This window comes from Bombus terrestris, chromosome 4 (genome assembly GCF_910591885.1).
Source record: "Bombus terrestris chromosome 4, iyBomTerr1.2, whole genome shotgun sequence".
Classification (NCBI taxonomy): Eukaryota; Metazoa; Arthropoda; class Insecta; order Hymenoptera; family Apidae; genus Bombus; species Bombus terrestris.
The window spans coordinates 498,756-514,836 of NC_063272.1; the positions used below are offsets into that span (position 1 = coordinate 498,756).

At 39.3% G+C, this 16,081-nt stretch overlaps 5 protein-coding genes and 1 long non-coding RNA gene across 16 annotated transcripts; 2 read left to right on the forward strand and 4 right to left on the reverse strand.

Moving 5' to 3' along the window:
• Positions 1 to 58: 58 nt before the first annotated feature.
• On the forward strand, positions 59 to 3,787 carry LOC100650985 (endoplasmic reticulum lectin 1). Of its 5 annotated transcripts, none has more exons than XM_012318707.3 (8): positions 59 to 202; positions 516 to 734; positions 823 to 996; positions 1,062 to 1,580; positions 2,018 to 2,071; positions 2,615 to 2,776; positions 2,847 to 3,086; positions 3,198 to 3,787. In XM_012318707.3, exons 2-8 carry the CDS (start codon positions 597 to 599, stop codon positions 3,441 to 3,443), a joined length of 1,533 nt encoding a protein of 510 aa, XP_012174097.1. In that variant the 5' UTR covers positions 59 to 202; positions 516 to 596; the 3' UTR covers positions 3,444 to 3,787. The 5 variants fall into 5 exon arrangements, with proteins under 5 accessions (XP_012174097.1, XP_048260833.1, XP_003402491.1 ...); XM_003402443.4 differs by having other exon boundaries at positions 75 to 355; XM_020867750.2 differs by having other exon boundaries at positions 75 to 306.
• On the reverse strand, positions 3,535 to 5,004 carry LOC105666761 (mitochondrial import receptor subunit TOM40 homolog 1-like). Its single transcript, XM_012318704.3, has one exon. The coding sequence runs from the start codon at positions 4,842 to 4,844 to the stop codon at positions 3,876 to 3,878; it is 969 nt and encodes a 322-aa protein (XP_012174094.2). The 5' UTR covers positions 4,845 to 5,004; the 3' UTR covers positions 3,535 to 3,875.
• Positions 5,005 to 5,897: 893 nt separating this feature from the next.
• On the reverse strand, positions 5,898 to 7,366 carry LOC100651106 (intraflagellar transport protein 43 homolog). Of its 4 annotated transcripts, none has more exons than XM_048404883.1 (6): positions 7,225 to 7,366; positions 6,946 to 7,121; positions 6,832 to 6,861; positions 6,728 to 6,768; positions 6,589 to 6,661; positions 5,898 to 6,131 (listed from the first exon to the last, which is right to left on the reverse strand). In XM_048404883.1, the coding sequence occupies exons 1-6, from the start codon at positions 7,261 to 7,263 to the stop codon at positions 5,948 to 5,950; spliced, it is 543 nt and encodes a 180-aa protein (XP_048260840.1). In that variant the 5' UTR covers positions 7,264 to 7,366; the 3' UTR covers positions 5,898 to 5,947. The 4 variants fall into 4 exon arrangements, with proteins under 4 accessions (XP_048260840.1, XP_003402492.2, XP_020723411.2 ...); XM_003402444.4 differs by having other exon boundaries at positions 5,898 to 6,521; XM_020867752.2 differs by having other exon boundaries at positions 6,728 to 6,780.
• On the forward strand, positions 6,656 to 8,233 carry LOC110120108. 2 transcript variants are annotated; one of them, XR_007223657.1, is made up of 4 exons: positions 6,656 to 6,883; positions 6,960 to 7,234; positions 7,307 to 7,836; positions 8,095 to 8,233. It is a non-coding gene; the product is annotated as an uncharacterized LOC110120108 (long non-coding RNA). The 2 variants fall into 2 exon arrangements; XR_007223658.1 differs by lacking the exon at positions 8,095 to 8,233 and having other exon boundaries at positions 7,307 to 7,873.
• LOC100651228 lies at positions 7,570 to 11,932 on the reverse strand. Of its 3 annotated transcripts, none has more exons than XM_048404877.1 (5): positions 11,147 to 11,932; positions 9,148 to 9,492; positions 8,629 to 9,064; positions 8,213 to 8,564; positions 7,570 to 7,817 (listed from the first exon to the last, which is right to left on the reverse strand). In XM_048404877.1, the coding sequence occupies exons 1-5, from the start codon at positions 11,147 to 11,149 to the stop codon at positions 7,718 to 7,720; spliced, it is 1,236 nt and encodes a 411-aa protein (XP_048260834.1). In that variant the 5' UTR covers positions 11,150 to 11,932; the 3' UTR covers positions 7,570 to 7,717. The 3 variants fall into 3 exon arrangements, with proteins under 3 accessions (XP_048260834.1, XP_012174100.2, XP_003402493.2); XM_012318710.3 differs by lacking the exon at positions 11,147 to 11,932 and adding an exon at positions 9,993 to 10,687 and having other exon boundaries at positions 8,202 to 8,564; XM_003402445.4 differs by lacking the exon at positions 11,147 to 11,932 and adding an exon at positions 9,993 to 10,677.
• Positions 11,933 to 12,379: 447 nt separating this feature from the next.
• Positions 12,380 to 15,849, reverse strand: LOC105666762 (bone morphogenetic protein 2). Its single transcript, XM_012318713.3, has 5 exons — positions 14,640 to 15,849; positions 14,310 to 14,466; positions 14,081 to 14,226; positions 13,908 to 14,009; positions 12,380 to 13,830 (listed from the first exon to the last, which is right to left on the reverse strand). The coding sequence occupies exons 1-5, from the start codon at positions 14,841 to 14,843 to the stop codon at positions 12,868 to 12,870; spliced, it is 1,572 nt and encodes a 523-aa protein (XP_012174103.2). The 5' UTR covers positions 14,844 to 15,849; the 3' UTR covers positions 12,380 to 12,867.
• Between the last annotated feature and the right edge of the window lie 232 nt (positions 15,850 to 16,081).

The following is a 16,081-nucleotide window of genomic DNA, read 5'->3' on the forward strand; positions in this document are numbered from 1 at the left end:
ACTGTTTGATTGGCTATTGCTATGTGTTCATACATGAGTTGTACTCGATTTTTTCTAGATAGATGTATACAGATGTTTTCTCAAACTCTGAGCTTCGAATCTAATATAAGTTCTATTACGGATTTATGAAACAAATTCTACTTGAAATAAAGAAATCATTATAAACAATTATATAATTTTACTTTTAAGCATACTCCTTTATGTATGTTCATTGTATTTTATGAAACTAGATAAGATTGAATAGAAATATGACCACGTATACAGTTCACGTGGTATAAAATTACTGGAATTTGGACATAATTATAAGTGTAGTGTCAACTTTTCAAGAAAATTATTTCAACAAGAACAGTGAAACGTTTGTTTTTCATAAAAAATAGAATTTAAATTATTAAAAACTAAACGTATAAATATATTATAATATTTTTGCCTAATGAAATCGAACAAATACTTTTTAACCATCTAAGAGTGATATGAAATAATTTTTCAACTGATATATTGCTGATATATTTTTGCAGATATATTGCTGTCATCAACCCGAAGATATCTTACATATACTTCGACTAAAAATATGATGAAATAATTGCAATTTTATAAAAATGTGGAAATATTGTAATGTTTATATTATTATAGTATTGTGTACTATATTTATAGTATATGGACACGATTTCAGAAGTTTCGACGATACTGTTCTTTTTAAAATTAATTGGCCGGGCAAAGCTAGCTCGGATTTATTAGTAAGTATTATTAGAATTGAAACGTAAATCAATATCTATTAAATATTTTGTTATGTCTATATTATATCATATTTATTATACCTAATAGGAATCTAGAACAAATGTAGAACCTTATATTATAACAACTGCAAATAAGGAACAGTATCAATGCTTAATAGTTGATAATTCAGAACAAGAGCAAGGTTATAATGAACCATACAATGGACCAAATCCAATAGAAATTTTATCAGCATTATTTAAACAAAATACTTGTTCTTATAGAGTATGTATTATAAATGCCATAAATGTATCATGTATGAGTTTAACGTAAATAAGTATCTTTTATAGGTTGAATCTTATTGGTCATATGAATTATGCCATGGACGATACGCACGTCAATATCATGAAGATAGAGATGGGAAGAAAGTGAAGACACAAGAATATTATTTGGGTACTTTTGATAAGTTGCAAGAGTTAAAGCTTTTAGCTGAGTATGCAGAAAGAGAAAATATTAGGAAAGCAGATATACCAGTTAAAAAAGTTGATGGAATCAATATGCCATATATTGAAGTTGAAATGGCTGATGGCACAGTTTGTGACTTAACTAATAAACCACGAAAGATAAAAGTTCTTTATGTTTGTTATCAGCATGGAAAACATGAGCTGTTTTCGTTAGAAGAGCCCTCTAGCTGTGAATATGAAGTTATTGTTCTTTCACCTTGGCTATGTAATCATCCTGATTACAAGCCCCAAGCTACAGGGGAAAATGAAATTAACTGTCATCCAGTTGAAAATGCACCAAAGAAGCCAAGATCTCTTGTTGCGATGGAGATGGAAAGTCTGAAACTTCGATATCAAAAAGTAACGGTAAATCCATTTGACATTCTGTGTATTCAGTTATTTATTTTTGACTATGCCTGTGTGGTATGTATATATTGTTATTTAAAATAAAATATATTTACTTATATATTTTCTGTGTGTGATAGTGATAATTTTTGATATTGATTTATGTGAAACACATGCAAAATATTTTCAAATAACAGTAGATTTTAAATAAATTCCATTATGCTATGCACTTTGTCAGCATAAAATGTTATATTTTACCTAATCGTAGAAAACTGCATTGATCATAATTATATATCTTATTTATCTATCTGAAACACTTCAGTTTTACTAAATTTCAAGATTTTTTAAAATAATTTTGACTTATACTCTTAAGTCATATAAATAATCTTTTTAGTGATAAACAATTTTTGTTTGCATTATTTATTATCTATACATTGAATTAATTATTTGTTGCACAGGATGACAAGCTGCAGGAAGTCTATGCAATCTTCCATGTAGATAAGGAGGGCCAGGTCAGAATATTTCGTATTTTTGGGATCAGGCCAAAGTGCTTGGTGGTTCTTGTCATTTGTCGCCATTAATTTATATCTCATTCTGTCCCTTCCTTTTCTACATACAATTATTCCCTTTAAATCTACATTTTTTTTTCCAAAAGAATGTTACAATAACATTATGAATACTATTTATGCACCATTGTGTCTTTAGCATCACAATATCTATTGCTTTACTTGTACACAACCAAATTTATAATATTTACATATTGCTTTTAAGTAAATACCAATAATCACATCACAAAACACTATATAATGTATATATTTTCAGAATAAATATAAAATGTTATAATATTAAAATGTTGTAAAGTCACGATTTAACTGTAAATAATGTCAATCGTTTATCTATTAATATCATAAATTAAAAGAAGGAATGATGTGTAATACGTGTTTCATGTTTTTAACAAATTCATACAATTGATATTAATTGGTACTCATTCTCGTTATGATGTTCACTATGTGTGTATATTAATTGAAGATTTAATTGACTTGCATTTATTTCAGGATGGTGAAGCACGTGTTAGAGTTGAAATACATCCTGTCGGTGTTACCGATAAACATAATAATATTGAAGACTCCATAAATTCGTTAGCAGATCAAGGTATTAGTCCTGCGGAAGCGAGTCCCGTAAAAAACTTTCTAAGCGGAAAGAATTGTTTACACGGGGTAGGTATTGCACTTCTGACCGTATTCTGTAATTATATTTTATTTAATAATACATAATTGATGAAAATAGGGCAATGGATGGTGGAAGTATGAATTTTGTTATGGACGCTCTGTAGTTCAATATCATATTGAACGCGATGGTAAAAAGACCATAGTAAATCTTGGTAAATTCGATAAGCAAAAGCATTTGGACTGGATTGCTGCACATCCACATAAAAGACCAAAGTCTCCAGAATTGCGGAAACAGCTTTCCCATTTTTATAGCGATGGTACTATTTGCGATAAAACTGGGAATCCAAGACAAACAGAAGTATTATATAATATATATATATATATATATATACAAACATTTTATAGAGTAGATTTATTTATTCTTATACGAAAGAATTTATGTAGCTACCACAATTTTTGTAATTTTCAGGTGAAATTAAAATGTGTTGAAAGTCATACGGCCAGTCCATCGAGTGTTTCTCTTTTTCTAGTCGAACCGAAAACATGTGAGTATGTTTTAGGTGTGGAATCGCCATTGATCTGTGATATTTTAGAATACGCCGATGAAAATGGACTTCTCAGTGAAAAATTTGACGTGAATTTCGACAAATTAAAAACAACTGCTTTTCACGAATACGATGATTTGGATGAGAGGATAGCAAACGGAGATGATTAGAATGATATTCAATTAATAGATATTAAACAAAATTGTTAAATAAAATTTTTAGTGATAAAAATAACAGTTTTGATATATCAGGCACATTGCATTTAGTTTCACTAAATTAGAAAAAAAGATAGTAGGCTTTTTTTAATACTCAGTGTATATCAATATATAGGTCTTATGCTTCAAAGTTTTCGGATATTTTATAATACATATATAAACATAACAATTATTTAATACATATAGTGATGTTAACGCGTTATCACGAACTATTAAGTAACAGAGATTGTAACGTTCACAAAATGTTTTTCACTCTGTAAGATTTTGAAAGGAATAATTACAATTCTCTCCTATGTTAATTTCTGTACCATCAAATTATTTCCTACCAATCTTATAAATGATCTAAGAAAAAAGGATAGAATGACAAGCCACATTATATGTTGATTATCATTGTCCAATATTGAGACCAACACCCACTCGAAATTGCTGCTTCTTGTGGTTTAAAAGTATACTAATAACCAGCGAAGATTCTGGAATTGGGTATAGTTTCTTCTCAAACACGCCACCAACTGTAGTCTCAGAATTCACGATACCTCGAAAGACAAGATCCGCGTATGGTACGTTTACTTGGTAAACAATAGTAGCGATTGACTGATGAGTCCTCGTGTTTGTTTCTAACTCGACCCCGAGTTCCAGTTGCGAGCTAGATTTGCGGTAATAACAAAGATGAAGGCCCGCTTCACCTATCGTTCCGGATAATGTCGCAAGTCCTGTACTGTGTCTAAAAGCCAGACACATGACTGTCTGTTGACCTCCTGGAACTTTCGAGCCACGAAGACATGCAATTTCGGCTCCTAACGCGATTCTCGATGTGATCGATTGTAAAAAGTGTATTACCATTGTTGCTTGCTTCTTTTTAAATTTTGGGTTGGCCAAGGTCATCGCTACAGTAAAATCGTTCGACCGATATTCTAAGCTGGAACTGAATGCTTTCCATTTTTCATTGGCAATTTGCGCTGATAATTTAAATCTAAATCTACATGCAAGGGTATGCACAAAAGACGCGGACAAATTTCCAGTTGGTGTGATATCTCCCACGATTACGGGATATCTTTCTTTTAAACTGACTACTTTTGTACCGACATACTTTGCACCAAATTTGTATCCAGACGGTGTAACGGAACTAAGAGTTATCGTATGGGTCACGTTAAAATGGTCACTAAGTATTTTATTGATGACGAGCCGCGCACCGTCAAAGTTCTGCGGGTAAAGATCTTTAACTTTCTTGTGTATATCTTCGAAACTTCCTGGATTTCCTGGCACTCTGTCTTGCGGTTCCACGCACGGTATACAGTCTTCATGGGTCACTACGCTTGGTTCTTCTTGTTTTTTCCTTGAAGCATGTACTGTACCCATTCTAATACATTAGGCTCTTTTAGAATACAGTCAACAAATTTTCTTCGAACGCTTCTTAATTTTATACTTGATGACAACACACGAATAAAATTAATCCTAATGCAAACGGATTATCGCATGACCTCTCTGTCAATTTCAAACCCAAAAAGATCGATATATTCGATTTTATGTATATCGATTGTAGACGTTCGATATATCGATTCGTATGACGATGCGATTCTAGTATGTGATTTTATTTCCAGATGGCTTTTATCTCGAATATCTATATGCGGTATCAATGTTAATATATAAAAATTGCTCTAAATAACTTTTTTTAAAGTAATTTTACTTCAAATATTATATTATATTACAACATCAATTACGACTTGATATACAAATATTTTCTCTTGTAATTTAATAATGTATAATATACAACACGGTCTGCTTTCTCGCTAGTGGTCAGATGACGTTCAGTTTGTATATATAGAAGAACCAAAGCATTATTTGCGGAAGTGCGTGTGCTAGTGATGGCACAACTGAACATTGATCGCTAACGTTAGAAATAAGCAGATCTGCTCAGTGGGTGTTGTCACGTGGTCGCTTCAAGTAGCTTGTGTCGGCTCCCGATTGCGCGTGTAGGTTCGTGGTGCGTTATTTTATAATTCACCTCGGATTTGCACGCCTGCACGGTAGAGTCTTTCACGTCGCTCCTCGAACTACCGCGATTTCCAAATTGGGGGGCAATCGAATAGGTCAGACGAGGTTAAATAAATTTATCGCTTCCATATACAGGCACTGCAGGAAAAGCAGTATGCCATGTTTTTTTTCTTTCGTTGCTTTCATTTTCTTTTTATAAATTTCACAAAGCATGCAGATTTCATGCGGATAAAAATAAATGGAGGAAGATAATGTTTTTGCACGTCTTTTTAGCTTTATTTATACTATAAATCAGTGATAAGTGTTGCGAATTCTCAACTAAGTGGTGATCAGTCAGGTGCAACTCATCGGTTGATATCGCGAACCTTGAATGAGATTAACGCTCAAGGAGGAGGTAAATTAAAGATACCAAGTATATAGTATGTTTAGGTTATGTATTTGCAAGTTAAGGTACAGAATACGGCGTACTATAACACGAAGAGTGTGGCGCTTTGATGAAGACTGTTGTAAGATTCTGTTACTGCTTGCAGAAGCTTCGTTTGATCCTTATATACTAACTTTCCGTCCCCGGTTTTCCATGGTTTAATTGTGTACTCTCGTTGGCGCATATCTTCTAGTATTGCTGCTCCATACCAGATGTTTACTTTAGACCTGATCCATGGGACATTTAGGCGTTTGTCAACCTTTTAATGATGTCCGCATCGTAAGATTTATAACTTGGGACATGGGAAATTCGGACTTTCCCAAGTCCAAGGCAAAGGTGCTGTCCAAGTCATAAACAGACGGCTACTTCAAATCCCGAACAATAAGTATAAAACCTAAGTAACAAGATTTTTTCGCGTTTCGCTATTTACTTCAGATGCAACCTGAGTGAAAATAAGATTCCAATTCCATACTTCATCCGGCTCTTTTGTTAGATTTTCATTGTATAATTTCTCTGCTAGAAGAGAAAGATTAACGCCATTTAGAGACATGAACGCGGCATTCTTTACCAAATCCGTATCAAGTTCTTTATACGCAGCGACTCTGTTCACGTTCACTCTACGGAATACCGAATTGAAAGTAACTGAATGAGAATTTTTGCAACAAACTTCACAATGATACCTACGTTGGTGTATTTACTAAATCGGACAGAGCATTATCCTCCTGAATCTCATCCAAATCCGGTATAACAGGAATATCTAGAAAGTATAACCCTGTTAACAGCGGAACTTTTACATTTTGAACGATTTCAAATTAATTCTCACCGTCGATCACGTCGTCCTTCTCCGTCCCTCGAGAGCGTTCCCTAAGAAACAGTCTATCAGCGACTACGGATGCCTGATTCTTTAATTTTATTCGTTATACTCACTGTTCGATGATGCTCGACGATCCACGTATCCTAAAATTATAACCAAAAGAGGGTAAGTGAAACCCGCATGAAACATTTCTCGCTGAAACCACAGATTACCGCGAGACAACTTACTTCCCGCTTTTCAGTTCGTCGCCCCATCCTGTTTTCCTGGTACGTGGGGGTGCTACAGGTGGTTGTGCCAATTTCACAGAGGATGACGATACAGGACTTTCCAAAAGATCATCGTTTAGTTTCGAATCTTCTTGTACGATGTTCTGTGTCGATCTTCTACCAAGACGAGGCAAAAGCTGAAAATCAATATTTTTTTGTTAACTTAACCGCTCTGTTGTTACCAGCAATCGAATACAAGAAATGTGTACAATGGACAAGGGTGAATATTTAAAAACTTACTTTTTTCGAGGTAATTTCTAAATCCGCGGCCCAATCCATAGTTGTTCATTGACTTTAAATATTACGCTTAACTTATTATTAGAGGCAGATAAAACCCGTGTTTGCGAGCGGTAACCATAACAACTGAACGGCCTGGTGACTCGAGCGATGAATCGACTTTGTTCGTTCCTGCATTCGCCTTGCTCCCCTCTTTCGTTCGGGAAGTAGCGCGAGAAACGTGACTGGAAACGCGCCAGTGGAACGGTCAAAACCGGTTCCAAGTACCCTTTGATTAGAGCGCGTCTTTTTAAACGACATATTAAAAGGATACTGTTTAGAAATAAGCTCAAAACGTAATACGAAAAGTAAAATTAACAGCGCTATGTTTATTTCTTGTATTTCACTGTACATACATTCTTTACGCGCATTAAAGTAACTCAACGGAAATACAATCTCATTGGGACTTGTTTCAGGTATCTTGTATCATAGATACTGCATCCTAAAGGACGGCAGTTTAATAATGCTTGGTGTCATCGATTTGTCGTTGATATTCCTCGTCATCAGGATTCGCCTCACACGCGTTGTCATTGTTTGGTGGTCTTACTCCGTTGTACCTATAATTTCAATCATATTGTAAGTTACATAAATAAAAAGTACAGTATTATCTTAACACTTTGAGGACCGGCTGCTCTGACAACCATATAGCTTGAATTTCCGCGTGTTTTTGGAGCGATTGAAAAAAACTTTCCGGCAACCAACATTATATTTAATATATTGATAACGGTTTCGTATTATTCAAACGTGTAATATAAAATTACATATATAGCATCCACTTATAGCATCGATTGCTTTTCTTACTGTTTTATTTCACGGTAGTTAATATTTTTATAGGATGCCGCATGAAGTATGAAAGACAGGAATTCGCGTCTCCGGTCTCCAATCGTTGGAAAATGAAAGATGCGAATTCGCCGAGTGTTAATCGTAGATAATATACTTGCAAGTGAAAGACCTGGAAAAGTCACCCTTGCAAAGCCTCCAAGGCAGCACGTCAATTCTCTCGTGCAGTATAGGCGATATCTCAGGACTGACAAAGTACGGAGTACCAGCACCGGAACCACGGGTCAAGAGCTTCCTCTGATGATCGTAGCAACAGTGTTGAGCTGCGGCGCTTCCGCTTCCTTGCGTCAAAAACGAGCGCACGCAGTAAGTGGCTCCGGGTTTATAGACATCGAGTCTTTGAGAGCTACCGCTAACGTCTCTCCACCTGAAATACTTCATTCGCTTCTGATCCCAAATTTTGTCTTCGTAAAAGATATCGTTCGGGTATAGGCACGGACAGGCGGGTAACGACGCTAGACCACCTGTAACGGCGAGTTCGAGAAACCAGGCACCGTGTTTACAACACTATGAATGTCGAGTTCGTACCTAAGAAAACTTGCTCGAGCTTATCCTTGCTGTCTAGCCACTTCTGACAAGGATCTTCGTTCGTGCCGTTCACAAAATCCAGCTCCTTGAAAATTTTCTGTCCGTCCGCTGCGCTAACGTTTCGCAGATTTTGAAATAATTTGCTCACGATAACGCTTAAGCTATCGTGGAACGTAACTTGATCGTCGATGGCCGGGTAAACAGAGGAAGAATTCATTTCGTCCGTGTAATCTATATTCTCGAAGAATTCATCGTTCGTGGTTCGATCTCGAGATTGGTTTTGATTTTCTAACTCAATTTCAGTAGAAATAGATCGTTCGTTGAGATCGTTTCTCTCTGTCATGATAAAACTTTTTTCCGCTGAATCGATTCTACCTTTCTCCTCATCAATATCGGTTACATCGTAATCCTCCCCTTTGGTTCTATTGTACGATTCCTACGTGCCGGGAAAAAAATGTAATCTAGTTTATTTTCACTTCCCTCGAAGATCTACGCAACTCCAATATTACAAATCATTACCTGCACACCATCGTTGCGTGATTCTTCATCGATCTCTATAAGCGTGTTGTTTTCATCAGGATCTTCTTTCGTCTCTTTAGATGTTTGGTCTATTGGCACCGTGCCATTGTCCCACAGAAAAGACAGCCTGATCGCAGATGTATTTCGAAGACACGTCGATCGATTTCTACAGCGACGTCGCTTCCGATGTTTCGCATGTCTCGTAGGAATCGTCTCTTCTTCGAGCTGCTCGTTTCGTTTGCTTCGAATCGACTGATCGTTCGTCCAAGATGGGTGAAATAGGTCCGAAATCGGTTTTTGATACACGGCGACTTCCAAATCTCCAGTGATTTCATGATCATCGATCTATGAGGAGAGAAGGAGTAAATTTATCGATTATTCGCGGGAAAAGAAACGTCTAAACAGCCGATCTAGCGTAATTCGAATAGAGTGGATTCGAGGTACAGGGGTTATTTGAACGTTCGTGACAGAGGAGGGTAACGGTGGTCGGCACAACATCAAAAGAAGCCGTGTTTGGCTCGTCGATGAGATACGAGGCTCTCGCATGGAAAAGGGACACGGCAATACACGCTGGAACGAAACGGAGCGAAATGGAATACTCTCGCCGATCCGTGAGACACAAAACATTTCTACTTCTTGGAAGCGTTCGTTGCGAGACCGTTTCCCATTCAATGGCGTAGCAGCCAATCGGCGTGTGGATAAAATATCAGTTTCCCGCGTTCTCGTTCACCGCGAAAATCACTCGATAAAAAAATTAATCCGTCCTCTCGTTAATGAAAGTACGATTCAAACAAGTATTTATAATAATATTAGCGTGAAACTTAATGCGTTAATATGTTACTTACTCGACGACTGCCCGTGTGCACGATCGAAACAATTAACGTCAATTGGAAAACGAGAACGCAGTATACAAAGGTCGAGACTGTCATGTTCGTCATCAACGATTCCTCATAATGTCTTCTCGACGAATATTTAATTGTAGAAAATTACTTTTGTTTCTGTTTTGTTTCGTTCAACGCGCATCCAGTATACCCAGCGAAGGTTTCCACGAAATCGATATATTCGTTTGACCTTTCATCCCTCTCTATTTGATTCTTGAACGATTTTCAGGCAGACAATGCAAGGACGTTATTGTCGGTCTGTTTGTTTACAAACGTTCAGAAGCGATCAAAAACGATCGATGGATCGATCGACCATCGCATCTGCACCAGATGACGCGTCACCCAGGTAAAGGCTATAGATCGGTGAAAAAGAGATATGTAAACGCGTGAACGAAAACGGGAGAAAAGCGATGAAAAAACGACAAAGAACAGGCGACGGAAAGGAAGAAACACAGCATACACGAGGCACGAGGCGCGCACCGTTCAAAGGCCTACCACTATATGTATAGTTGTGAACTCGTGAAGTTCTGTCCCACTATAATGGCCAAGCAGTGGTAGTGGAGAGGCTGGAGAGGTAGCGCTTCGGATGACAGAACACTACGTCATTGTACAGGCCGTGGTACAGTTCACGGCTTAGGGTTTCTTACTTAGCGGCAGTTCCCGCCCTATCGCTTTTTCTTTTCTTTTTACACCGGTTCCGTTTTACCTCGTTTTCTCCTCTCCATTTCCCTCGCTTGTTCTACGTTGCTCTAGCCTCCCCTCTTTACACCGATACTCTTCCAATCTCCAGGCGTCATTAACCCTTTCGGCAACTACGTTTCCGTGAGATGTTCTAATTACTCCTCTCCGTATCTTCGAATATATACATAGAACGTTTGGGGAAAAAAGTACGAACGGTCATCGAATTTTCAGACGTCGTAATTTCCATTCGGTTCGTGTCTTTTGTCAGAGACCTGGTACTTATGTAAAAGCAGGGCAAATAAGTGGGTAAGATTCTGCTCGACTGTCACGAACATGGATGACGCGTATTACGATATCAAGGATCTAAATACAGTGTTGGAATGCAATGGAACGCGTTTTGGCTATTTTTAGGCGGGCGAATTCGAAAATACACCCACCATGGATTAAATATAACTGGAGATGCACGCACACGGAATGCAGTACGATGGCACGCGAACGATCGGTCGCTCGCAAATATGTAAATTCCCGCATCACGTCGAAAGCGCTGCTCCTTTTCATCGTCGATCACCTTATTTATCGTTGCAGTATTTTCGTTTGAATATCTCTATCTCTTCTTTGATTCTTGCCATGACAAACTATCGCGTGTGGAACCGGAGGCAGTTAGAAAGGAGTTGGAAGAGAAACCTAAAATTATTCCTCGGACAAATTGGTCAACTCGGTGGGAGGCGTGGGTGGAAATTTATGCGCGTGCAACGATTCCAAAGGGAACTAACAAGAAAGCAGGAAGACAGGTAGAGAGGATGGTAGCCGGCAATCGAGATCGCCTAATAGCCTAATCGTCCATAATTTCGTCCGATTCTTCGCTGTTTGTTTCACGCAGCGTTCCACGTGGATTCTGCCTGTCCTAGAAAGCGCAGAGATATGTACATACATTATATTCTAAACCGATCCGCGATTGCATCGTGAATTCCAAAGGGGTCGTTAAACTAATCTGTTTACGTTCCTGGCCATGCTATGAATTCCAGCGACGAAATAAAATGGGAACCGCATCGTTACGAATGAAGAGAGAAAGAAAAAGCGAAAGGCCGTATCGTAAAAGTATCAACGACAGAAATTCGGAACCGTACAGGAACTGCCATTAGCGCGAGATTTCTCGATGGGTCGACATGCAACACGATTTCGATTCAACATCGTTTATTTACTCGTAGATCGTTGAGCGCCACCGATACCGGATTGCAAAAGAAGGTAAAAGGGGCAACGTTTAACACCGGTAGCGCTGACATTCCACGACTGTTTTTCTGCATCCAGTGGCGCCAAAGTCATCGTCTCGAGCACTGTTACCGTCACGTTTATTTTATTGGCCCGCTCATAAAATTTACGCCTCGATTTCGTCGCTCAGCCAACGAAACTTCTTCTTCTAAGAAAATTGCTTCGTTATGTCCGAGCCACTCGATTTGATTCGCTCGCTCGTCCGTTCGACCAGCTTCGTTTATTTGGGGGAGGGATGACACGCGATTTATTAAAATAAGTAATTTCAAATGTATCACGATGGAAGCAATACATACCATCCTTCCAAATATAGAACCTACAGCCCGTAGAGCGAATCTCATTCGATCATGATAGGAGTGTGAGAAGGAGCGAGTTACATATTACTCGTAAAGACGACTCGATAGCTTAAATACTCGTTTTATTTCTCATAATTAAAATATAAATAACTCTAACTCATTTTACGACACAGTAGTATATACAATGATCGAGACGATTAATTCCCTACGTGTGGTTATAATAATAATTTAATGAAGATATAGGCTATGATATAGACACATTCTAATCATTGATACGCTTAGTTCTACGCGAATTTAGGAATGTTCTTATGTACAATGTTGGGACGTCAATTAAACGGCGATCTTTAGACGAATCTTTAGGAATGACTCTCGTGCTAATGCGTAAAAATCATTTTTACCTGATTCAGATATTCTGCCACTCTTACATTCGCTCTCTTTCTTTCTCTCTTTCTCTCGCGCGCACTCCCACTTTTTCTTTCTCTTTCCTCACATACATATTCACGCATTCTTCTTCTTTTCGATACCATTAACACATACTTTGACGCTTCGGCTGCTTCTTCCTTCACAAGGGGAATAAAAAGACCATGAGATCCTTAACGACATCCGCAACGATCCGCTATCATGTCTTGATAAACTTTCAGGACCACGTTTTCATTGTCATCGAAGAATAGAATGGTTGTGCCCAATAGTTTGGTGGGTACGCAGCAAGGTCTCTCAACCCCCTTCACCAGTCCCATTTTGTGAACGATTCCCTGAATAGTCGCGTGATTTGTCGGCTGTTGATCTTGACTCAATGGCGATTCGCAGATGCCTTTACAATGATAGGCGGAATAACCGAGCGGAGCGATGATAGAGGAGGAAAGACCGATTTCTTTAAAGTCGACGTACAGCTCGTGCCTCGTACATTCAGTGACATTTTGTCGAACAGAAGCGTGACTTTTAATCGACCGTTTTTCACGGAAATTTTCATTCGACAAAGACATCGGCCTTTGACGAACTCTTTCTCCCATTCTTTCGCGGCGTATCGCTCGTTGATATATGTCCATCGAGGTTAAGCCGTGCGAATAAACGTTTTTCTGTAATTTTCTCGAAGAGGAAATGGTTTCCCTTCGACGTCGTTTGGGCGTCTCTTCTGCAAGATCTCGGGTCACTCGAGCAGTCTGCGTCACCACATCCTGTTCTCCTATTTGTTTTCTCTTCTGCCTTTGAAAGTATTCAGATTTATTCTCGCTTTCCCATCGAGTCTCTTCCGCTTGACCTTTTCCTCGATCGTGCTTCTCGGCATTCTTATCACCGTACTCGTTCTTCAAATCATTCTTCTCGTCTTCGTTCTCGTAGGATGCTTCTTCGCTCTCGTTGTTGCTACGTTCGCCTCGGTGTCCTTTCCCGTCGTCATCGAAGAGTACCAAGATCGGTTGTTTGCTATGATGGTACTCGTTTCGCCGTGAAAACTCTACAGTTACTTGATCCTCGAACAAAGTGGAAGCCGTTACCAAGAGACCAAGATTCGGTTCTCCAGTTAACCAGGCAAGAACCGCTTGTTTTACATTGAATATCTGATGAAAAATGTCGAATGTTTAGTACACCGAGAAAATATAGTATTTTCTAAAAATTCCATTATCTTGAAACTTGCCTGCCAACCGGACGCGTGTGCCCCGACGTATCTAACGTTCAACAGCCTGTGAAGATCGGGTACGTCTAAACTTTTCTCATCCAAGACTTGATATACTCTTATCTAAAGGAAGATATATTCGTTATTCGAATCCTTAAAAAGTCGGCAAATTGCGATTGACGTATAATACTTACCAAATAATAGGGTGAAGCTAAAGTGGATGGATGCATAACTTTCAAAGGTGTCCTCTTCCGATAAAGATGAAGCTCTGCCTCCAAAACAGATTCGTCCACCTCTAAACCCGTGATGTTGAAGAAGTAGAATCGCGATAAGGTGGTATCTGCGTAAAAGTTGTTGTTTCAGTGAAAATTTCGATCGCAGACGGAACGATGACCTACGCTATGGAAGTGGTTAGAGGTTTACCTCTTTCGATGAAGCTGCGGACAACCTTGGCATTGTATGGATTTTTGCCACGCGTGACACCACTGGGATCTGCTACATTATTATACAGTTCCACCATAAATTGCGGTGGCACCTTGCGACGTCCTGTTTTCTCGCCGTGACTCCGGATACCAAGAACCTGTAACGATTTCATCGACTGGTTAACGCGGTCGTTTGAAACACGCGACTTCCGTATATGGGATGTACTTAGTCGTTTCACTCATATTTTTGACCCTTCGAAAACAAAAGTTCTGTTTTCACCAAGTCTCGCACAAACAGCAAGGCATACGACACAATTATCTGGAGACGGACCTGTTGTAGTTTTTCTAGAGCCTCGTCTCGACGAGCATCGTGCTCGCTTCCTTCGTTTAAGTCATCCAAAGACCAGGAGTTGACAAGTTCTTCCTCGTTGGGATTATCATCTTCGGAGAAGCGATTCGGGTGTGCGTGTACGTTGAAAGTACACGGTAAGAAGAGTATCGCCAAAAGAAAAAACCGAACGTCACTCGATATCATTCTCGTATATGGATCGTTGGTCAGAATGGAGAACAGGTCCGAAAGTGGGCTCGAAACACACGACGACGACGACGACGACGACGACGACGACGACGACGACTACCAACGATGCTGATCTCTCCGGATTCGTTCGCAGAATCGAAAGCTCGATGACAGCGTGTAACATCGACCGAATCTACGTTAAGTCAGTGACAAACGCTTCTTAGCGGAGGAAGGAGCGGACACCTTCTCTGCTAGCGGACAGGAGGTTTGCCGAACCGAACGGAACGCTAAGTAGCATATGGGAGGTCTTGGCTGCGAGGAGTCACCTTTATGCTATGCCGGGAGTTGCCTCCCCCGCGTTGCTCCCCGCAGCGACATCGGCTTCTCTCACGGGACACCGACGCGACGCTACGCGACTCGACGCGACTCAACACGACTCGAAAATGTGACTTTTCTTTTCCCCCATTTGCTTCTTATTAACCCATCCTAGATCATCTTCGATCATGCCGGACCACCGAGTGCGCGTTCCGTTTCTTTTAGCTGTCGAGAAATTGCTTTTTGAAATTTTTTACGCTCGAAACATTTATATTTTTAGGTAAGAAATTTTGCGTTTCTCTGGAAAGAAAATGGTTGTGCGATTAAAAAATAGATACGAGGAAAGGACAAAAACCGATAAAGGTCGATTATACACGATAGCATTGCGAAGCGTACGAAACCCACCAGGAACGAGATGATGACATCGCGGGGCTATTAAAAAAAGCTCACGCTTCCTAAATTCCGTAGATTCGTGAGTGGCGAGTCATGTGGCCACGCAGCGATATTTAGATGTCGCGAATAATCGGTTGTTTTCCTACGAGGACGATGACGGATCTCGCGAGGGTGTCAGCGTGTATTTTCGCCTCCGCGTTCGAACATCGAGCACCGGCTTCGACCTCGTTCTTTTTGTTGCATTATTCGTATGTGAGCGCAAGACGAAACGGGAACGAGCTAGGGAATAGTCGTAAGTACAAAGTTGGCTAGTGCCAGTTGGCGTGTCTTTCGTAGAAATGCGCGTCAAATTCGCAAAAGCAACTTGCCGAACGTCTTATTGCGTCTTGCCAAATGTAATCCCGCTTTTATCATCCTACGTCGTAAGACGAATTAACAATACCACCAGTTCCAAGCTGGAACCAATTCTAAACTTGTTAGACATTTCTCAAAGAATCGACTCGATTACCGTGAAACTTGCGGAATCATTTAATACGACGATTGAGAAC